The following is a 19,649-nucleotide window of genomic DNA, read 5'->3' as shown; positions in this document are numbered from 1 at the left end:
TCGATAGCACCATCAATAACATTATAAAAGCAAAGACATAGAGATTTGTATCTATAGGGGGAGAACCAAGAAAGGGAGGCGAATCAAATTTCATCCATGAATAATGAGGCTCGACAGATTGTAACTTGCACATACAACTACATTATCACAAAAGAGGGCTCAGGATTATGCCCAATGCATCTGAGAAGTGAAAAAGAAACGACAGTCAGTACAAGAAAGAACCGAGGAAGAGTTCCGTTCTATATGAAAAATTCTAAAGCTTCTTCCAAGCAACATACCCACCTAAGTTCACCTGTATCTTTCAACAGAACCAGAAACCCTTCCAAAACAAGAATAATGATAAAAGAGCCGCATGCCACGACGTTATCACGCAGGTTTTGTATGGACAGAAAGGGGAAAAAAAAAACATGGAAAGAGAAAAGATTAAAAGAAGAAGATTTTTTTGAAGCAAGCGTCTCAGCTTTTCTGTATAGACATCAATGTAATGATCAGACGTTGCCAGAATGATCCTCAGCTCCTAATATAAACATCATTGATATGATGCAAGGACATAATATTTCACCCATGCTCCAAAAGTAACAAATTCAAAGCACAGAAAATTAATATTGACAGAATTTGTAACTGCTTCTTTTACGAACAGTGGCCAAAAGTCGTAACACCAATTAAACCAACAGCATTCGATATCCATACAACATTGACAATATAAAAGTCCCATCACTTAGCTAGCATCATTCGAACAAACTCCTCATAGTTCACCTGACCATCACCATCGATGTCTGCTTCTCGAATCATATCATCCACTTCTTCATCAGTCAGTTTCTCCCCAAGATTTGTCATCACATGTCGAAGCTACAAGTTTTAAATACACAAACTATTAAAAACTCTAAGCATCCAAGGAAATATTAAAAACTAAGAAGGAAAAGAAAAGGCAGAAAGATTTTTGTAGTTTGATTCTGCAGGTGGTTTTTATGTGTATTCAGTTCCCTAACGTGAGATGGAGCTTTGAAGTGTGATGTGAAACATCATAATTACCTCAGCAGCTGAAATATAGCCGTTTTGATCTTTATCAAAGACCTTAAAAGCTTCTTTCAATTCTTCATCAGAATCAGTATCCTGCATGCAAATAAAGTAAATAAATCAATCAGCACCATTGAAATAAACAGAACATTCACCTCCGCCTGCAGTTGTGAATAAATAACAGCAAAGAGAAACATAAATTTCCAAAGACTGATTCAAGAATAAGTCTGACAAGAGATATTCACCGCGTCTCCACAATTTAAGAGATATGTAATGCCAGGAAATCAATCATGAACTATAGAACCTAAGACAATTATAAATTCAGATGCCAACGACCATGCTTAGGTTAGGGCATAAAATCACATCAATAAGTTTCATACTTGTTAGTTGCTATGAAGCAAAGTTCCTTGGTAGATTTTATCAAGTATGGGATTCACAAGATGGAACAAGTGAAAGCCAATCACAAATATAGATTTATTACTTGCCCATCATCCTTTCAAACAATATTTCACAGCAGAAAATTTATCAGTGAGCAGAGGCACAAACACTATAGAGGCATAATGGCTAAAATAATTAAAAGCAGAAAAGTTAATGTGTCATAGAACTGGTTGTAAATTCCCAACAGTTTTACAGGAATGAACTCACCTTCATTTTGCGAGACATCAAGTTCAAAAACTCAGGAAAATCAATGGTTCCATTTTGATCTGCATCAACCTCATTGATCATATCTCTTAATTCAGCTTCAGAGGGACTTTGTCCCAGAGATCTCATCACCGTCCCCAACTCTTTGATAGTGATGCAACCTATAAAAACCCTTCATAAATGAATATATTTTCCAAACAAGAACAAGCTTTTAAAGGGCTAGGTTTTTTATTTTATGGCACAATTCTAAAGGGCTAGTTGTTGTACCAGAAATGGCACAGACATACAACAGCACTCGTCGCAGCTGAATAATATTATTCTAGATTCAGGGAAAAGAATTCTCTCTGTCTATCTGAAGGAGATAAACCACCAAAATTGCAAATCGAATTGATTAATAAGTAGGCAGAATGGTGCATTATGCAACCCTTTCCTAGTGTTATATTCTTGCATGTACTCTATGCATATTTCAAACCAGTAAATATTACTTACATGTGTTGTTTAAGCTCCCCTTGACATGGTGAGCAGGAAACAGAGATACTGACAGGGTTTCCAGTGATACACCACCCAACATTTTAAGAAATAAAGCCTATAACTAATGAAACATCATACATGGAGACAAGAATCAGTTATCAAGTTTGATGTTATTTGACAAAGGGAATGTAGACTCGTCCCACCCAAGGATTTTATCGACTGGATCCAGAGCATTTCAAAATCTTCCAACAACACACAAGACAAATGTTAATGGAGGAAAGTAAGAAAGTTCTTAGAAACGTTGAAAACTGCATCCAAAAGCCGGCACAGCATTTATGACAAAGTCAAAGGAATGAGGCTGAAACCTAGAAATGTGAATACAGTACTGATCAAAGAGATTATCTGAAAAGTTGTATCTAGAATACAAGGCTGTGGCAATGGTGGCATAACCTAGATAGTTATAAACCTTAACTTGAGATTCTGTCCAAGAAGAGAAAAATCATATACCCTTAGCAACGTAAAATACGAAAGCATGGAAATAGTAAAGTATTCTAATCAGTTTCTCCTTTAGATGCAATAATATTCAACACAAAAAGTCAATCAGGATCCAAGAATCATTGCGGGATCGCCCTCTGGTTCTTCAACTTCTGCCTTGATGATAAATAACACATCAAAACCCCTAAAATAGAAGGAAATGGATTTCTGGAACACTCTCCATAGAAAAATACAGAGATTTAACTGCTGGAGAAATTATAACATCAAGAAGCACTGAAAAATGGAACCCTTGACACAGATGGTCTTTTTGAAAATATACAAACACAATTATTTTGCATAACAAGAAGAAGACGAAGAAGAAAATAGAATGGAAGAATACCATCGCCGTCCTTGTCGAAGAGGCTGAAAGCCTCCTTGAACTCAGCAATCTGTTCCTCGGTGAGATTCTCGATCATCGTCGTCTTCCTTTCTTTCTCTGCTGCACTTTGCTCCCTCCACAAATCCGCACCGTTTGACTGTTTGGCCTTGCTTGACTGGCTTATAAAGGGGTTTTGGGTTTCTAAAGTCACCAGCTCAAGACGGCACCGTATTAGTCAGACGAAGTTTTTATGGGGGTCCGGCCCAGGACGACTTTTCCAAACCCTAACGTGGCTTCGTTTGTGAATTTAGTCCCACATCGACTAGTAACCAAAGAGACATCAATTGAGACGAATATAAATTAAGAGGAGGAAATACAAGTTTCTTATCTTTGCGCTTGGGGCAATGACGCAGCTAGTGAGGTTCTAACCGAGGCGCGTCAATTGCTGGTTGAAAACTATTTCCAAACCCCCTCTTAGGCCTGGGCTTGTCCTTGGCCTTCGAGAATTTCTGGAAGGGCTCCCTTCGGGGTAAAGCCCTACAAATCAGTAGTAAACTTTAGATAAAACTTTTGATATCTCTGGGAATAAAATTCTGATCGAACTTTTGATATCTCTGGGAAGAGGCTTCGTTTGTCAAATTCCAGGAAAATCCTAGTTGGTCGAGATGTGTTACAGTCTCAGTTGCAAAGCTGAGTCTCACATGAGAGAATCCATCGGAATTCTGGTGTAGGGTTTATATAGATAATTGGATATCAGATTTTCCAATCTCATAAGTTGCTTTTGGGGTTGTGATTTTCTCAAGATTCATATCAATTGGTCTCTTCGTTAGCACAATGATGATGTTGGCATAACAATCAATGTCCTATATTATGATCTCGATTGTAAGGTATGAGACTTGAATCCCACATTGGAAGGATCTTAGTTGCAATTGTGAAGCACAATGATGATGTTCGCATAACAGTGTTCATCCTAGAATTGATATTACCATCTCGGTTGTAAGGTATGAGACTTGAATCCCACATTGGAAGTATGAGATTCTAGTATGGAGTTTATATGAGCATCAAACTCTCCAACCTCACAAGCTAGGTTTTAGGGTATAATTCTTCCAAGGTTCATATCTGATTGACTCGGCGTTTCATACTCCTAGTTATAAATTTATAATGGATATCGAGGAAGTTTAAGATGATATGATGGGTGAGACTCGCTTTCTCAGCTTTCTGCACACAAATTCTACAAGAATAAGCGGAAAGCCTAATTAGTCAAACCGGTGAAAAATCAGGAACAAAAAAGTGATCAGTTACTTCGACAGTCAGAAGCATAATGCAGAGAGACAAATATGCAGACAGATCATGAAGTCTGTAACTTGTCCTTGACAGCTAAGGCTGCAGCTCTGTACCATGATGCGGCACCCATGGCCCCTGGGTCTGGAACTGATGCAAGAATCTCACCAGAGACATAGCTTGAACGGCCAGCCTGCATAATCAATCAATGTCCATCTTCAATTACACGAATGCAAAAACATAGGAAATCTGGAAGTCATAGTTGTGGAAGAAACATGCAACACAAGTGCAGTATTTTCACCAGATTCCTGTAATAAAATGTAAAATGTAAAATGCAAGGTGCTAAAAGCATCCCATTGATAAATCAGCCTATCGGATGCAATAGAAGTTCAACAAAATGTAACATATTTCATGCTGGACATTAGCTATGATTCAACTCTCATGCAAATCTAATAAATAAACAGAAAGGCCACTGCCTTGCAGATATAAGGTGTCGCTGCTGACCACCAAAAAAAAAATTTCTGCAATAACTAAGTACAATTCAATTCAGCAATAATTAAATGAGAAGTATGATTTGTGCGAGAATTTCTAATTTTACTCAACTATCCCTTTCTTATTATACTATCTGATCCAATTTAACTGCTCTCTTCAAATCAGAAAAGCAAATACACAGCCGTGAAGGCTCAAAATCTAAGAAAGAAGCTCGTCGCTTAGACAAGATATCTTCTTTGTCTGACATCCAAGAAATGATGTTCCAATAAAGGGAAAGATAGATAAGTACAAGAAAGAATGTAACCTGCGCCTGCATTTGTTTGGTTGATTCAGCTCCAGCCAATGCAGCTTCAGAAGAGAGTATAAAAGCAGTACAAGGGTCATCCCCAGCATTTAACCTCTGCAAAATTAGATTTCTTAATACCAACTTATGAAGCCACAACAATGAAAGCAAAAGACAATGACCATTGTAGCTGACCTCCTGAAGAACTGTTGATGCTGGAATAAGAGCATCTAAAAATGTGCGATAACCAGCTCTCGCACCCCCATACTCACTGGCTGCTGCAATGGAAGCATCAAGCGCATCAGCCCCTGGATCAAAAAGAGCCATTTAGGCACAACTGGAGTAAGTCTTAAAACATCACATTAGGGGAATTATCTCACATTGTTTGGCTGTGACAACTGACTGACGATTTGATTTCAACTTTGCATATGCTGCCTTGCAGAGTATATGATAACTGTCCATAAAGTGAGATGAAGAGATTTGAGAACCTCCATACATGAATAATATTATTGATGAATAAAAAATAACTGATAAAGGGAGCAAATTACATGATCCCACTTGTTCCTCCCATGACTCTCCCAATAGATGATCCAATTTCATTGACTGTTTCTGCAGCATCATTCAGAGGATAACTGAAAAGGAAACAGGTTCTCCCATAAGTTAATGAAGATTGTCTTAACTTTTTCTTCGAAAAGCAGATTGTCTTTGTTATGCCAATCAAAAGCAGGAGCCATCATGTACTCATTGTTAAAGGAATCCAATAGAAATGCTAAAGAGCCCCGTTGAGAGGCGCCACAATTTTAAAGAGTCCCACTCAGAAGCACCACTAACTCAAGCAGTCAATCACTTCACTGCCATGCCTAAAGGACAGGAGTTCCACTCCCCATACCCATTGGACAACTGGGAAAAAAAAAAAAAAAAAGAAACAGCAAGAAGAGCCACAAGTAACATGTGTACTCATCTGGAAAAGAGCAAAAGATTGCCAGATTATTGAGCAATGTATGAACTTGTATATGAGCAACTGCAAATGATGTAAGCTTAAACTAACAAGAACAATAACAGAGTCCGAAGCTCTAAACCTAAAAAATGCATGTGAACCTTTTCAAGTGGTGCATGTGAGTGCTGGTGGGTGTCTAGTGTTCGTACAAGTAACTTACATCTGAAACAGTGAGCCTGCAAAAGGCGGCAAACCATTTATTGACACGCATATTAGCTGACAAGCAAACACCTCAAACAACATGGGTTATTGATTTCTTAAATAATTCGGCAGTTGCAGAATTATAGTTCACAATTTTCCTTTTTAAACCGTTGTACTTACAATTCTTATATGAGATAAACAACCATAACATATGAGGGATTAGTATACAATAATACACACAGCTCCTACTAGAATTAATGGCTCCATGTTGAACAGATAGCCATGGATTCAGTAATTAGGAGATGCCAATTTGAGTGAAGTGATAACATAGCTCAAAGAGAGTTTTTCACTTCTCAAACCAAATAACTGGCTGATACATTAAATTTGATCATGCCACATTGCAACATATAAAATTAAGGTTCCAAAAAACATTCTAAAAAGGCTGCCAGAATACTTACAATTTTTTCATGTCCGCCAAAATAGCCATTGCCCCTCTATGCATCTACCAAACCAAAAATATATCATACATTGCACGCCACATATTAAGTAGTGGGCACTGAAAGGCAAAGTTAAGGAATATTACTCATCTACTCACAGTTAATCCACAGTCACCATCGCCAACTTTGCTGTCCCATTCATTTAAGCTGTCCCTAAGATCAATAACTGCATTTGCAGCTGCTTCAATAGCCACCTCAAGAATATGTCCTTGTTTATTCAGCTGGTCTGGCCGACTCAATGGCTAATCAAGAGCAAACATGAGCAATCAGATTTGACTAGGGAGAAGTACGATAACTTTTCACAGTTACTCTGATAATTTATCCTGCAGTTAGCATACTAAATGGGTATGAATCACTTCATTGGCTGGAATAGAAAAAGTCACAACTGCTCCAACATATTTCAGAGGCAAATGAAACATATAACATAGTTTGCATAAAAATATGCGGCCGAATAGCATGAATAGGGGATATAATCAATTTGATAACTTGCTGGATCACATGGGAAGAGAAAAAAAGGATTGTTGCGACTAAGAATTGCAAATTTGGATCATCTACTGCAGGTGGCTAGCCACACTTCGCTTTTGAAATAGCCGCAATTGAATGTGATAAAGATAATTTACTATGTGCACTATAATCTAGTTCTGGTTTCTTAGGTCGGCACACCTGCTTACTTTTGGATAAATAACATTGAAACATCAAAATAAATAATCAAAAATAGAGGAAGCAAGCAGGTGACTTTTTTCGAAACATTATACAATACTGACCAAATATTAATACAAACAACTACCTCATCATGCTTAGCTAAACTTGATAGTGGTAATGGAACAGGAATCTTGGCAGGTGGACGATTCCCTGCAAGATCAGAGAGAATCCCGAGCAAATAAAAAATATTTTCAATATAAAACTTCACTTTGGCTCCCCTGCATTGATATGTTAATAAGATATACCCTATTCTTCAAAGGTGGAAACATTCAGTACTATAACGTAGAAAATTTTATCATGCGAATCCCAAGATTTAGGAAAACAACAAAATTGAGCAGTATCCTATAGCACAATCACAAACCATCAACGCCTACAGGCCAGTATGGTGCCTTGGTTAGAGCATCCAAACGTTGCAAAATAGCTTGATCTGCTTTCATTATGGAAATCGAAAATCCTGAAAGGAAAGAGTCAAAGAGACAATGAGAACAACATTATTAGTTAAACAAATTGCTCTAGCCAGAAATTACAAACCTGCCATATCAAGAGACGTCATAAATGACCCTGTATACACTCTATCAACAGCAAGTCCATGTTCCAGCTGCAATTGAGGGACAACTTTTCCGGCTGCAATCATCAACTCCATGGCAGGGGTAGAACCTAAGCTGCAGTAAAAAGAATATCAATCAAACTTCTGGTTGCAGCAAGAATTCTGCCTAGACCATGAAATGAAGAAACAGGTCCGTAAAGCCAAATCCACCTCATTGTGTCAACTATGTAAGGCTTTGTTATCTTATATTTAGTGTCCATATTGCTTTCACAGGTTTAATACACAAAAGTTTTGAAACTGCCATCAAACAGAGAAAGCACAAGAATCCCTTTTAACTAGTTGGTGAGGATTGTTTCAATAAAATCACTATCACCATAGATTAATATGATAGATTCTGACCCAAAACAAACCAGGGACCTACCCATTGACCATGAGCACCACACTATTACCTCGTGAAATAGGAACATAACCAGTTTCCTGCAGGAATTAGAAAACAAAAGATAATGGCATGCGAAATGACGATATAAAGAGCCAAACATAATATTTGAGTTATATTGGTGAATGTGACATAGTACAGTGCCATTATAAAATCTAACCATACGCATAGGCAAGCCATTTTAGAAGCATTCATTAAAGGTTGATATGTAAAGGGCATACGTTCATTCATGAAGAGATGGATCGAGTACTTAGGCATGCTAATTACAACTGTGCGATGTCAAGATGTTGCTAAGGGTGTTTCTAGGAATTGAACTTGTGACCTATGGATTGCACCCCGGCAACTCTGTCATCCTCATGAGATTAGCCTAACCAACTGAGTGGAAGAGCAAACAACAAAAGACTGAGCATCTAACTTAAGTATTGGCCAACAGGCAACAGACTGAGATCTAATAAATTATAAAGGTGACAGTAATTTAATACATGCCGCTATAGAACATGAGAAGAAATATGAGATTCAAAAATCTTTCTGCAAAGAAAAAATTATTAAGAATAATATTCCAACCAACAAAATGACAGTTATAGCAAACAATGATATTGAAGCTTTTATGATATCAGGACCATCATTCTAAAGGTTTATTCAACAGCAAATTTTTGACTGCCAACCGATATCTGCCCAAGATGCTATAAAGTAGCTCCAACAAGTTATCAAACCTAACTCTATGTAAATATATTGGAGATCACAACATTTAAGGACCTAAGCTATGGGTCATACCGCTGATAATATCTGCTTAAGGACGTGAGAAACCACCACCTCCACAGGCTGAATGTCGGCCATAGCTGCACCAGGTTCACCATGCTAAAAAGGCAACACATGTTCCAAATAAATAATAAGAAATTGTGCAACCAGAAATTACAATTAACATGTTTGAACAAGTGGAATATATGTATTCCAGTTTTTTGACACCACTAAGAAGCATTAAAAGGATTTAGCATTATAAACAAATAACCCTTACTGGATTGTCTAAAGGATATAGTGTGTCACTGAAATAACTCACAATTCCAAGGCCAAGTTCCATCTTTCCTGGGCCCAAACGATCTGATGCAACCTGACCAGGCACTGTGCAAACTGATAATGCAACACCCATCGTTCCAACCATCTGAGATACACGTTTTGCTTCTGCAGCAACATCAGCCAGAGAAAGGCCAGCTGCAGCAGCAGCTCCAGCTACCTGTCTTCCACGAATGGATCAGAAAAGATACAGATAATTATAAGAAAAATCAAAATTGATCTGGTGCACATGATTCTGACAGGAAACAATTAGCGTATACTTTTGCATTGATAAAATACAACAAAAAAGATGGTTTTCTGGCAAGTATTAACACTGAAAATAATTAGGCTCATTTTTCCCCGCAATGTCATTTAACATGTGAATACCTTTCCTCTGAAGACGATTAAAATTTAAACTAGACGTTTTATGGTATAGACATTCTAATTTTAGGTTAGTTTTGGAAATTTTTATTGCAGCCATACAATGCTTAACAAAACAATAAGTAGAAGCTAACTTTTGAAAAGTAAACCCTAGCTGCTTCTTAAAGCTAATAAGGAGAAATAGCCTTTCTCTAGTTGCTTCTAAGAGTCATACCAAAAACCATTTCACACAAGAACGATAACAAGCATTTAAAAAAACAATGCGAAACTCATGCGTGGAATAAGCTTTAATAAGGATGTTTATTTAAGCAGTTTTAATAAGTACAAGCAATGCCAAACTAAGCCTTGGCCTAAGAAACAAGATCCATATGAATGCTATGCTGCTAGCAAATTCCTGCAACATAGAGTTGCAAAAGCATGTGGAGAAATGTCAACAGAGAGAATGAACCTTATTAACAAGAATAGTCCCTGCCAGTCCTCTTCGTCCAGCAATGCCCCGAGGAGGTAAAGCACAATCATCTCCAACAATTACAGTCTGCAAAAACACATGCTAGTATCATTTATTTAATATCATTCTCTCCAAGTAAATGCTCTCCAACTATGTGTCAGAAGCTTTTAAGACCAAAAATTTAAACAGACATACCTCTATTTTAAAACCTTCAGATTTTGCTTGCTCAGCAGCAAGGCCAAAATTTAAACGATCGCCAGTATAATTCTGTCATTATCCAGAAAACTAAAGTAACTAAACCACAAATCCATAAAATAAAATATATATGCATGGATTGTCACATGATACAATTCTGAAAAAATTATACCGTGACAATCAGAAGACATCCCATAGGACCAGTCACAGCTCGAATCCCCTAAATGAAATCACATAGATTAGAGTCATCTAATAGATGATATAAAACTTGCAAGAGACGCACATATCTTAGAACGGAAAACTGTAAATGGATAGCAAGAAACCATACTGCTAAAATTGAATCAACTTGTGGAGAGGTAAAAACATCTCCACATATAGCAGCTGTTAGCATCCCCTCTCCCACAAATCCAGCATGCGCAGGCTCATGGCCGCTTCCACCTCCTGCATAATGAAAACTTGCATTAAGAAAAAGACCGGATTCTGGGACACCAATCTTATTTCAGAATAGCCAGGATATGAGAGTTATGCAAATCACTTTTCTTATTCGTTTAGCAATATGGGGCGGCAAGAATTAAGGCAAATATACATTGAAAATTTAAAGTCATTTTCAAGACAAGTTCATTTCTTGGAAACAACCCCTCCATATATTATGCGGATTAAGGTCCGTGTGTATCTTGCATGTCCCCGACCCTACGGAATTTTGTGCTCAGGAGTTGTTTATTTTTCAAGACCTATGCAATGAAGGCATCTTATGATAGTGGAATATAAGATCATAGAAATGCAATATGGTGCTAATGATAAAAACGAATATACATGACCATATACAGGTAACTGAGGTAAGTAATGGAAATGCAATATTGTTCTCTTTATAAAGTTGTAGAAAAATAAAAGCAAAAAAACTACACTCAAATTGATATCTGATATCTCTCCTAGTAGTCTTTATGATTGATGTTTCTCTGCTTTGAAACTGTAAAGATATTAATTAAATCACCAACAACAGGGTCCAGGGTGCATCCCAGAGAAGAGGTTTTCAATATGAATCATTATAACTCCTAATATATCATATTTCCGAAATTTGCAGTTGCGTTATTCAACAATTGTACTACTTGCACAACAAACCCTAAATCTTGTAGTAGAATGAACCCAGACTTAATAAGAATCTAACAAAAATAGGAAATATTATGAAATCCAAACAAGTGTAATCCGTGAACCTAATTCATGCCCATGCATAAGGATAGTGAAAATCATAAAGTGTCAATTATCAATGTTTTCTTCTTTATAATTATAGATACTATAGGATGGGTGTACCATGTGGATTTCCCAGTAGTTCACTCATCACAGTAGCACTACTTGCACCCAAGCATGCTTAGCTAAAGAGCTTTGTTTGGATCTTGTGTGAAAAGAAGTTCATACTATGAGAACACACATTTTCTTTAAGAATTATGATCCAAAAGTTGGTAGTCCTACATTTTTTCTTCAAGCGATGACATGAGTAAGACAAAGGTGGGTAAAACAGTTCCCACGAAATTAAATCAGAAACAGAAGGTTCGAGTGCTTGGCATTTTCACAGACCTGATATAATTGCAACCTTGTCATATGTTGCCCTTGATATGTCAGCACGTAACACAACTTTCACCTACACTCCATAGAGAAATTTTTTTTCAATTTAAAATGTGACGAATCAACAAAAATTTCAGAATACGTGAATAACAGAAAAAGAATGTGAAATAGCACTTTACCGAAGGAAAACCATCTAGGTACTGCAGTCCAGGATAAGTTTCTACAAGACCCTCAATGAACTCAGTAACCACATCTGCAGCCACAATAATAAATATAATTTTAAGTACTTTTCATATCAGATATCACATTAAAAAAATATGCATACGATTAATTGATTACCACAGTAGCCTCAGGACTATAATTCACCACAACTTAGAAAGGGTGTCAAAAAATTTTAAAAACACTAATGGAGTTACTAGATTCTGAGCTGATCTATGTTAAAAGGGGTAGGTTTCCACATAAATGGAGTATTTTATGCATGATCTATCTTATTAAACTTAAATGCCAATTCAAATATTAAAGTCATTATTACTGTGCCTGATTGGGAAGATATGAATCCAGATATAAAGCGTACATTATCTTATTGTACAAATTGCTAAATCATCAAGAAGTAAAATCTACTTCATTCCAGAGCGTTGCAGAACAAAGAACAGAGAGCAAATAAAAATATTTGATATCCGCCCCTAGATTAGCTCAATTTCCTTAACGATGAAAGCAAGCGTTGACGTAATTCACTCTTCAAGTCCCTGTTTGTTTGCATTTAAAATTTAAGAAAAACAAACGGCAAAAATCAAGAAGACACCTAGCACCAGTCAAAGACTAGCCTCAACCGCCCCTCTTAAGACTGCTGAGCATCTAATCATAACCTTGGCTCAAGAAAGGCTTTGATCGCTCAAACCGCAATCAAATAAAAACAGCACACAAACTACAGTACCAAACAAAATTCAAGAAAACAGTAATGGGAAGAAAGTGAATGTGAAATGCAAACCATTGGGGTCGTTGATGAGTTTCTTCGCCGGAAAGGCCATAACATTAACAGTCTCGCTTGATTGAACCGAAGAGAGTGAGAGCACAAACCCTAAGACGTCGTAATGCCTTGCATGAACTGTAGAGAGAAATAGAGAGAGAAAGCAACCTGGTTGTTTGGCTTGGTGTTTCTTGTAATGTCCGGACAATAAATGCTGATTAATCAAAACTCCTCTTGTTTATTATATTTAATTAAGCTGTCCGCCATTGAGACTCATCCACTTTTTATTCAGCTTTTTGTTAATATCAATTTAGCCCCGTAAGAAAACCCCTTTTTTAAAAAATGGCACGCAAAGAGATATATGAGCTAATTATAATTGTCCATGGGTCCAAAAAAAGAATAAAAAGAATTGTCCATGGGTTGGACTAATATTTAGTAACTATATATATTTTCATGTTCATATATATGTATTTGGCTAGGATATAGAAATTACACATGTCTATATGCTTTAAAAAATCAATATATTTTTACACCCGAGCTATTAATTAGAGTGGTAAGGATAGTGTGTATCATCCTGATGGTCAGGGTTTGAATCCCGCCTCCCCATTCTTTTAAAAAAAATCAACATGTTTTCTTCTAAAAAAATCAACATGTTTGAAGTTTTTTTCAAAAATAAGATAAATTATTGTTACAAGTTACATAACATTGATGATTTAATTCATGATAAATAATAGTGTCATAATAACATCTTACCTTTTATACTACCAAAAGTCCTTAAATTTATTTTTGGAATTGATATTTGTCTAATATTATCTTTAACATTTAAGTAGGACATCTAGATATATAGAGTAGTGTACATGATAATTAAAAAAGTGAAACCTTCGATGATAATTTTTTTTTGAAAATTTCCTAATTTAATCATCAAATAAATCATGTAATTGAATGTATTTCAACACTTAAAAAATTTATTTGAAAATTTTACCCGCACATGTGAAGTAAAACTTTTTTTTCTTGAAAAATAGCAAGAAAAATTATTTATTTAAATCTAACAAATTTTATTTATATTGCTTTGACCTTTCATTGAATTGATTTAAAAAATGATTTAGACTTTAATTAGAGGAGCAAAAGGCCCATGGCTACTCGTCATAAATAATATATATTTAATTGTTAACGAAAAATGTTTTTTTATAAAATAGGAGGAAATAAATAGAATGAAAATACCAAGGCAGCAAACTGTAATTTGATACATTTGAGGGGGAGATCCGTTGAAGTATGTATTCCTTTGTGGCCTTTCAAAAAAAAATAAAAAATGTATTCCTTTGTGGAATTAATGAAAATACCAGAAAATGAATCCATAATTTAACGGCGCTCATTTGGACTGAAACGTCTGCTCCGATCAAGGCCCTAATCTTTCAAGATTTTGGAATCACTCGTTGGCTTTTCTCTGGCATTACTTGGCAGCATTTTCGCTCACAAATCTGGGTTCTTATGGTTCCGTTAGTCCAGCTTCTAGTCCGCTTCACTTTTACGCAGCCCGGTTTCATCGGTGCGTACTGCCTTTGTTATTTTATTCTGTTGCCTCATCAGTTCTGTATGATTCCCTGAAAAATTTAAACTTGTGGTGAACTTAATCTGACGGAGTTCGTGGTCGCAACAGTGTTTTTTTCTTCTTCTTTGAGCTGTGAATCTTTTTTTCTTCTGATTTTGGTATTTAGAATTGGAGCCTGCAACAAAATTTATGTGGAATTTTTTTATTTGGCGTGGACATATGATTCTTTGTCTCACTGGATTTGTGGAGTCTGTAACTCGAATTACAGCTTGGTGTGTGTTTAGGAGATCTATATGACCTGGTTATGAAATCAATTCCAAGAATCAAATCTAAGCGTCTGTATATTCTTATTTACATAATCAAGACTTGGAAGTAGTTCAGGCCTTAGAATTGATACTTGTGGATGATGGATGCATTAACTCTATGCTGTTGCATCAACTATAGTATTATCTATTTTATAATGATTGAATATTGGTTTTCTTGTTATTGTATACCTGATGCACCTTTAATTGGGAACATGCAGGAAGTGTTTAGACTTGGAAGGTTATTTGTTTAAATTCAGGGTCTGCAAAGATGGATGATTGGGGTAAGTATGATTCTTTCCCTCATCAGGGCCCATAATCATGGTTTCTTTTGAAACATTGTTTGCATTTTGTTTAATTTGAACTGAATGGATGTAGTAATTGTTTCTAGATTTTTATACTGATAATTAGACTTGAATTTTGAGGAATATATTTATTAGCTAACTCAATTGGCCTCCGCCTTAAGTACTTTTTTGCATTCTCTTTAATACTTTATGATGATCAAATTTGTGTTTTCTTTTGCCATATAAGAGATGCTCTATAATTCTGAAAATGAGTTTCAAATCCATGCTTGAATAGGAAATTCTGTGTTCATGACTTCATGTATCAGCTTATTATATACATTTTTTGGGGTGTGGCATAATGAAGTTCTAACAAGGTATGAAGCTTGTCTTTTATGGGATATTGTGTTGAAGTTTCCTGTATTCTTAGATGGGGATGTGTAACATAGATGTAAAATGGGACATTTGTTGAAGTTTCCTCTATTTTTATCTCAAAAGGGGTACTCTTTCGTGATGCTGAAAGACAAGTCACTCCATCCTTTAAAAATAGAACAAATTGTACCTGTATCATAGCCTTAAAAAGCGTGACACTATCAATAATACTCACAATACTCTTATTATTGATTTTATGTAGCAAACTAACTAGCTGTTTGGTTAGGTTTTTCAAAAGGTCATTCATGCATATTGACCTTTATTAGAGTTTAACTGGATGCTGTTCTAATGACTGATTAAGAATGTTTTCGTTAATGTTATCTACTCTATACCGGATCAAATGCTTTGATCTCTTGCAGCACTACAATGTTTATACTTTGGTTAGTTGGATTTTTTTAAGGATAGTTCAATTGATTTTTCTCAATGCTAATTTGCATTTTAATTGTATTAGATGCTTCTTGAAATCTGATTCATTTTTGTGGATAATGCCATAATGGCAATGGTTGCAGAGGATGAGCCTATTCCATCCCTTCTTAAGAAGGAACAACCTAAAAGTTCTTGGGATGACGAGGATGTAGAAGAAAATGACATAAAAGAATCATGGGAGGACGAAGATGAACCTACTTCTGTACGGCATTTTCTCTTTTTACTCATATTTTGCTTTGATAAAATTATATCATTGGTATTCCAGGAAACAACACTTGTAAGCAACTAGTATTCCAGGAAACAACACTTGTAAGCAACTATGTAAATTCTTGAATGCAAGGCATGATCCTTCACACTCGGGTCAATAAATTGGTTGTATGATACATGTGATGGTGCAAAATGAAAATGTCGACTGTCCACTGCTCCATTCTTATCACATTTCATGATTATTATTCTTGATTTATCATCCAAATTGTTGCCTCGTTTGTGATATGTGTTCTTGCTGCGAGGACTTGTCAATTGTCATATGGCTCATACCTTTCTCTGCTTTCTAACTGTAATCTCGACTATGTGGTCAGGAACCTGCACCAGATCCTCCTGCTGAGAAGGTTTCCAAAAAGATTGAAGCGAAGCCTAGTCAAGAAAAGAAAATAACTGCCAAAGAAGTCGAGCAAGAGCCTCTAGATCCTGTAGCGGAGAAGCTTCGACAACAGAGGTATTTATTTACTGATTGGTGTTGTTTGGGGTTCTTTGTTGACAATTGGTCACATTCATTGTTTTTATTGCAGGACACTGAAAAAAATCTATATCATTCTAAACTTGAAATAGTTTATTCTTACTCTTAAGGAAGATGTTTAAGTGAGCGGGAATTCTTGTGGTTAATATATCTGTAGAGGAAAGAAAAAAAAATTTGAGGGGATAGTGGAATGCCTTTCTATTTTTTTCCTGGCAAGAGTCAGTTAAGTCATAAGTGTCCTTCAGATTGATGTCAGTTAAGATTCTTGGTCACGAGCTAGGGTATGGGATGCTATTTGTAAGACATGGAATTTATTGCAGTTGCACACTTTTTTTCAATGTTAGGAAAGGTGATCGGGTTCTTTTTTGGCATAAGTGCATAACGAATGGTTGGGTGAAAGTCCATTTCAAGAAAGATTCCTGGATCTCCTTAGAATAGCGATAAACAAGGTGATGAGTGTTAAAATATAGTGCTTGTCTTAGCAGCAGTGTCAATCTTGTGATATCAATTTTAGTAGAATTGCCATGGATTGGGAGTTGACTGTTGAGAGATTGAACAGGACTTGGAATAGCCATAAACATTGTCTTCTCAATCGACAATGAGAGAGAGGACTCCATCATGTGGAACAGAGTGCAAAAATGGTCTGTTTATGGTGAAAACTACTGAAAAGCTTTAATATAAAAATACACACTTGAATGGTGATGCAGCGCGGCGTGGTGGAAAGAACACCTACTTGGACCTGTTGATTCGACACACGAATACCAAGAACAAGTCTACTTAAATCTGTTGATTCGACACACGAATACCAGATTTAATGCTTCAATACTTTGTAAACTGAAATATCTCAATGAGGGTTACAAGCTTAAATCAAACCCTAAATCACTCCTAATTGGAAACAAATACTTAAATATAAATAAATAAAATTACTCCTAATAAAAAAAGATATTTGACTACTAAAAATAATGTTAATTGATTCACAAACAATAGATTTCCTAAAATACCAAAATCACATATTTCAATTTGCATCAAATGGTTGTAGTGGTAACAAGGAGTTCCCTTGGAGAATGTGTTTGGAAGCCAAATTGCCAGCCCCCATGGCATTTTTTGGTGGGAAAGTTACTTGGCAACTTGAGTATGAAAGGTCGGCTCTAGGAAATAGATGTTTCCTCTAAATAAGCTTTGGACTTCAACCCATACCCACTTGCTTCATTGAAAGTGATAAAGATGTTTTTAGGAGTTGCCTTGGAAGCTTATGGGCATTGATTGGGTCATGTACTCATGTCTAAGTCTTTGGAGGATGAAGTTTGGAGGTCTCTGCGCATCATGGAGGAAGAAAGAAAGCTAATATCTATGACATTGATATCCATCATCATCTACAGATTATATCTCATTTGTATTCATGTCTCTGCTCCATAGGGAAGTAGGAACTAGGAGGCGAAGGGTTACTGTGGCATTCATTCTTTACCCATCTTGATTTGCATATCTCTTGCCCCATAGGCAAATCTTGGGTGCTCATAGACTTCTTTCTATATGCAACAGGCTCGTGGAAGAAGCTGATTATCAGTCCACCACAGAATTGTTTGGAAAAAGGGGAGATGAGAAATCTCTTGATAATTTCATTCCTAAGTCTGAAAATGATTTTGTGGAATATGCAGAGCTTATTTCTTATAAACTCCATCCATACGAGGTAGTATGAGATTTATTTGATTCAGATGACTTTTTAACTGCATGGGAGAGATAGTATGAAGAGTATAATGATGCTTTGTTATTGTTGCAGAAAAGCTTTCATTATATAGGACTACTAAAGGCAGTGATGAGGCTGTCAATGACAACTCTAAAAACATCTGATGCAAAAGAAATTGCCTCTTCTGTCACAGCAATTGCGAATGAGAAACTCAAAGCAGAGAAAGAGGCTAATGCTGGCAAAAAGAAAGGTATGAATAGAGTCGGGTTTCCATGTCTATGCGTATGGCAGTACTGAAATTACATGTAAGGTGTGCATGATCTGGATATCTAATGTGAGGATGTGATAAAATTAGAATACAAAAGTCCTTATTTTGATGGTTAACCTACACATTCTTAAGAGCAGCAGATGGTGTGAGAGTTCCAATGGACCTCACAATCGAGGTTATCCAGGCTGTTGGTGCATTTTCTTGACATATTGCTATTGCTAACTTTCTCTGCAATTTACTGCAGGTACAAAGAAGAAACAACTTCACGTTGATAAAGCAGAAGATGACATTGTTGTTGATACCTACGATGGTGCGGACGACTATGATTTCATGTGAGCACTGCTGTAACTCCATTTGGGGGTTTTCTTTTCATTCTTTTTTGCCCCCCTTATATTATCTTCTTGAAGATGTAAATCAGGAGTCTAGAAGTTGAATATACTACAGACAAGTATCTTCCCGGCTTAAGTTGTTGAGATTGATTCGGCTGTGATGATATGCAGTATGTCTGATAAAAAGAGAGGGTTTTGCATTTCTCATTTTTTATTGAAGGGGACTAAAGCCCTTGACTTTGGAAGTTTCTCCTTTTATCGCCTTTTGTTTTGTTTTGTTTTGTTTTGTTTTGTTTTGGAGGGGCATAGATCATCAGACATTTTTAGTCCCCCAGTCTCCATTTTTTCATTAGGGACAGACTCCTCCTGCACTTTAGCAATCAAGGTAGTATAATTCCCATCACCATTATTGCCAGAGCACTCGAAAGCAGCTGGATGATATGAAATAAAAAAAGGTTTCTGTTTCTGAGAGTTTTCCACACTTCTTTTGAGTCATCATCAAGAGAGACAGAGAGAGATACAGCAGTATTATCTGGAGGCTGAGGTAAATGGTCTCAGACCAGGCATTTTTCTTGAACACAAGTACCAAAGTCTAATGGTTGGATGTATTGTAAATCAAAAGCGGACAATATTGTTGATATGAATTGGTTAAGATTTTTAACATGGTATCATAGCAAAGTCT

General features: G+C 36.3%; 3 protein-coding genes and 1 non-coding gene across 5 annotated transcripts; 2 read left to right on the top strand and 2 right to left on the bottom strand.

Moving 5' to 3' along the window:
• Positions 1–495: 495 nt before the first annotated feature.
• Positions 496–3,160, bottom strand: LOC119981003 (calmodulin-like). The gene is made up of 4 exons (XM_038823936.1): positions 3,005–3,160; positions 1,663–1,820; positions 1,033–1,113; positions 496–849 (listed from the first exon to the last, which is right to left on the bottom strand). The coding sequence occupies exons 1-4, from the start codon at positions 3,078–3,080 to the stop codon at positions 715–717; spliced, it is 450 nt and encodes a 149-aa protein (XP_038679864.1). The 5' UTR covers positions 3,081–3,160; the 3' UTR covers positions 496–714.
• Positions 3,161–3,369: 209 nt separating this feature from the next.
• Positions 3,370–3,520, top strand: LOC119981560. The gene has a single exon (XR_005464172.1). It is a non-coding gene; the product is annotated as a U4 spliceosomal RNA (small nuclear RNA).
• Positions 3,521–4,103: 583 nt separating this feature from the next.
• On the bottom strand, positions 4,104–13,158 carry LOC119981001 (putative 3,4-dihydroxy-2-butanone kinase). 2 transcript variants are annotated; one of them, XM_038823933.1, is made up of 20 exons: positions 12,982–13,158; positions 12,173–12,246; positions 12,006–12,069; positions 10,762–10,874; positions 10,606–10,653; positions 10,434–10,505; positions 10,239–10,325; positions 9,417–9,590; positions 9,134–9,217; positions 8,345–8,400; positions 7,908–8,038; positions 7,738–7,830; positions 7,462–7,526; positions 6,773–6,916; positions 6,636–6,679; positions 5,588–5,671; positions 5,420–5,493; positions 5,235–5,347; positions 5,061–5,156; positions 4,104–4,457 (listed from the first exon to the last, which is right to left on the bottom strand). In XM_038823933.1, the coding sequence occupies exons 1-20, from the start codon at positions 13,019–13,021 to the stop codon at positions 4,332–4,334; spliced, it is 1,782 nt and encodes a 593-aa protein (XP_038679861.1). In that variant the 5' UTR covers positions 13,022–13,158; the 3' UTR covers positions 4,104–4,331. The 2 variants fall into 2 exon arrangements, with proteins under 2 accessions (XP_038679861.1, XP_038679862.1); XM_038823934.1 differs by having other exon boundaries at positions 5,235–5,317.
• A 1,164-nt stretch (positions 13,159–14,322) lies between these two features.
• LOC119981121 (eukaryotic translation initiation factor 3 subunit J-A-like) lies at positions 14,323–19,238 on the top strand. The gene is made up of 7 exons (XM_038824143.1): positions 14,323–14,506; positions 15,033–15,095; positions 16,034–16,152; positions 16,529–16,665; positions 18,226–18,373; positions 18,464–18,620; positions 18,883–19,238. The coding sequence occupies exons 2-7, from the start codon at positions 15,083–15,085 to the stop codon at positions 18,972–18,974; spliced, it is 666 nt and encodes a 221-aa protein (XP_038680071.1). The 5' UTR covers positions 14,323–14,506; positions 15,033–15,082; the 3' UTR covers positions 18,975–19,238.
• Positions 19,239–19,649: the final 411 nt, after the last annotated feature.

The sequence above is a fragment of the Tripterygium wilfordii genome, chromosome 16, assembly GCF_013401445.1.
Source record: "Tripterygium wilfordii isolate XIE 37 chromosome 16, ASM1340144v1, whole genome shotgun sequence".
Taxonomy (NCBI): Eukaryota; Viridiplantae; Streptophyta; class Magnoliopsida; order Celastrales; family Celastraceae; genus Tripterygium; species Tripterygium wilfordii.
This window is presented reverse-complemented; position numbering and strand designations above follow the sequence as displayed.

Bases quoted from the DNA above. Each gene is read 5' to 3' on its own strand.
- LOC119981121 (XM_038824143.1), top strand. The intron at 16,666-18,225 runs GTATTTATTTAC...TATATGCAACAG, and splicing joins GAGAAGCTTCGACAACAGAG to GCTCGTGGAAGAAGCTGATT. The intron at 18,374-18,463 runs GTAGTATGAGAT...TTATTGTTGCAG, and splicing joins ATAAACTCCATCCATACGAG to AAAAGCTTTCATTATATAGG.
- LOC119981003 (XM_038823936.1), bottom strand. From the start codon at position 3,080: ATGATCGAGAATCTCACCGAGGAACAGATTGCTGAGTTCAAGGAGGCT. The intron at 1,114-1,662 runs GTGAGTTCATTC...ATTTGCATGCAG, and splicing joins TGATGTCTCGCAAAATGAAG to GATACTGATTCTGATGAAGA. The intron at 850-1,032 runs GTAATTATGATG...TAAAACTTGTAG, and splicing joins GCTATATTTCAGCTGCTGAG to CTTCGACATGTGATGACAAA.
- LOC119981001 (XM_038823933.1), bottom strand. From the start codon at position 13,021: ATGGCCTTTCCGGCGAAGAAACTCATCAACGACCCCAATG. The intron at 9,218-9,416 runs GTGAGTTATTTC...TTGCCTTTTTAG, and splicing joins TGGAACTTGGCCTTGGAATT to CATGGTGAACCTGGTGCAGC. The intron at 5,348-5,419 runs GTGAGATAATTC...TTTTTGATCCAG, and splicing joins AGTTGTCACAGCCAAACAAT to GGGCTGATGCGCTTGATGCT.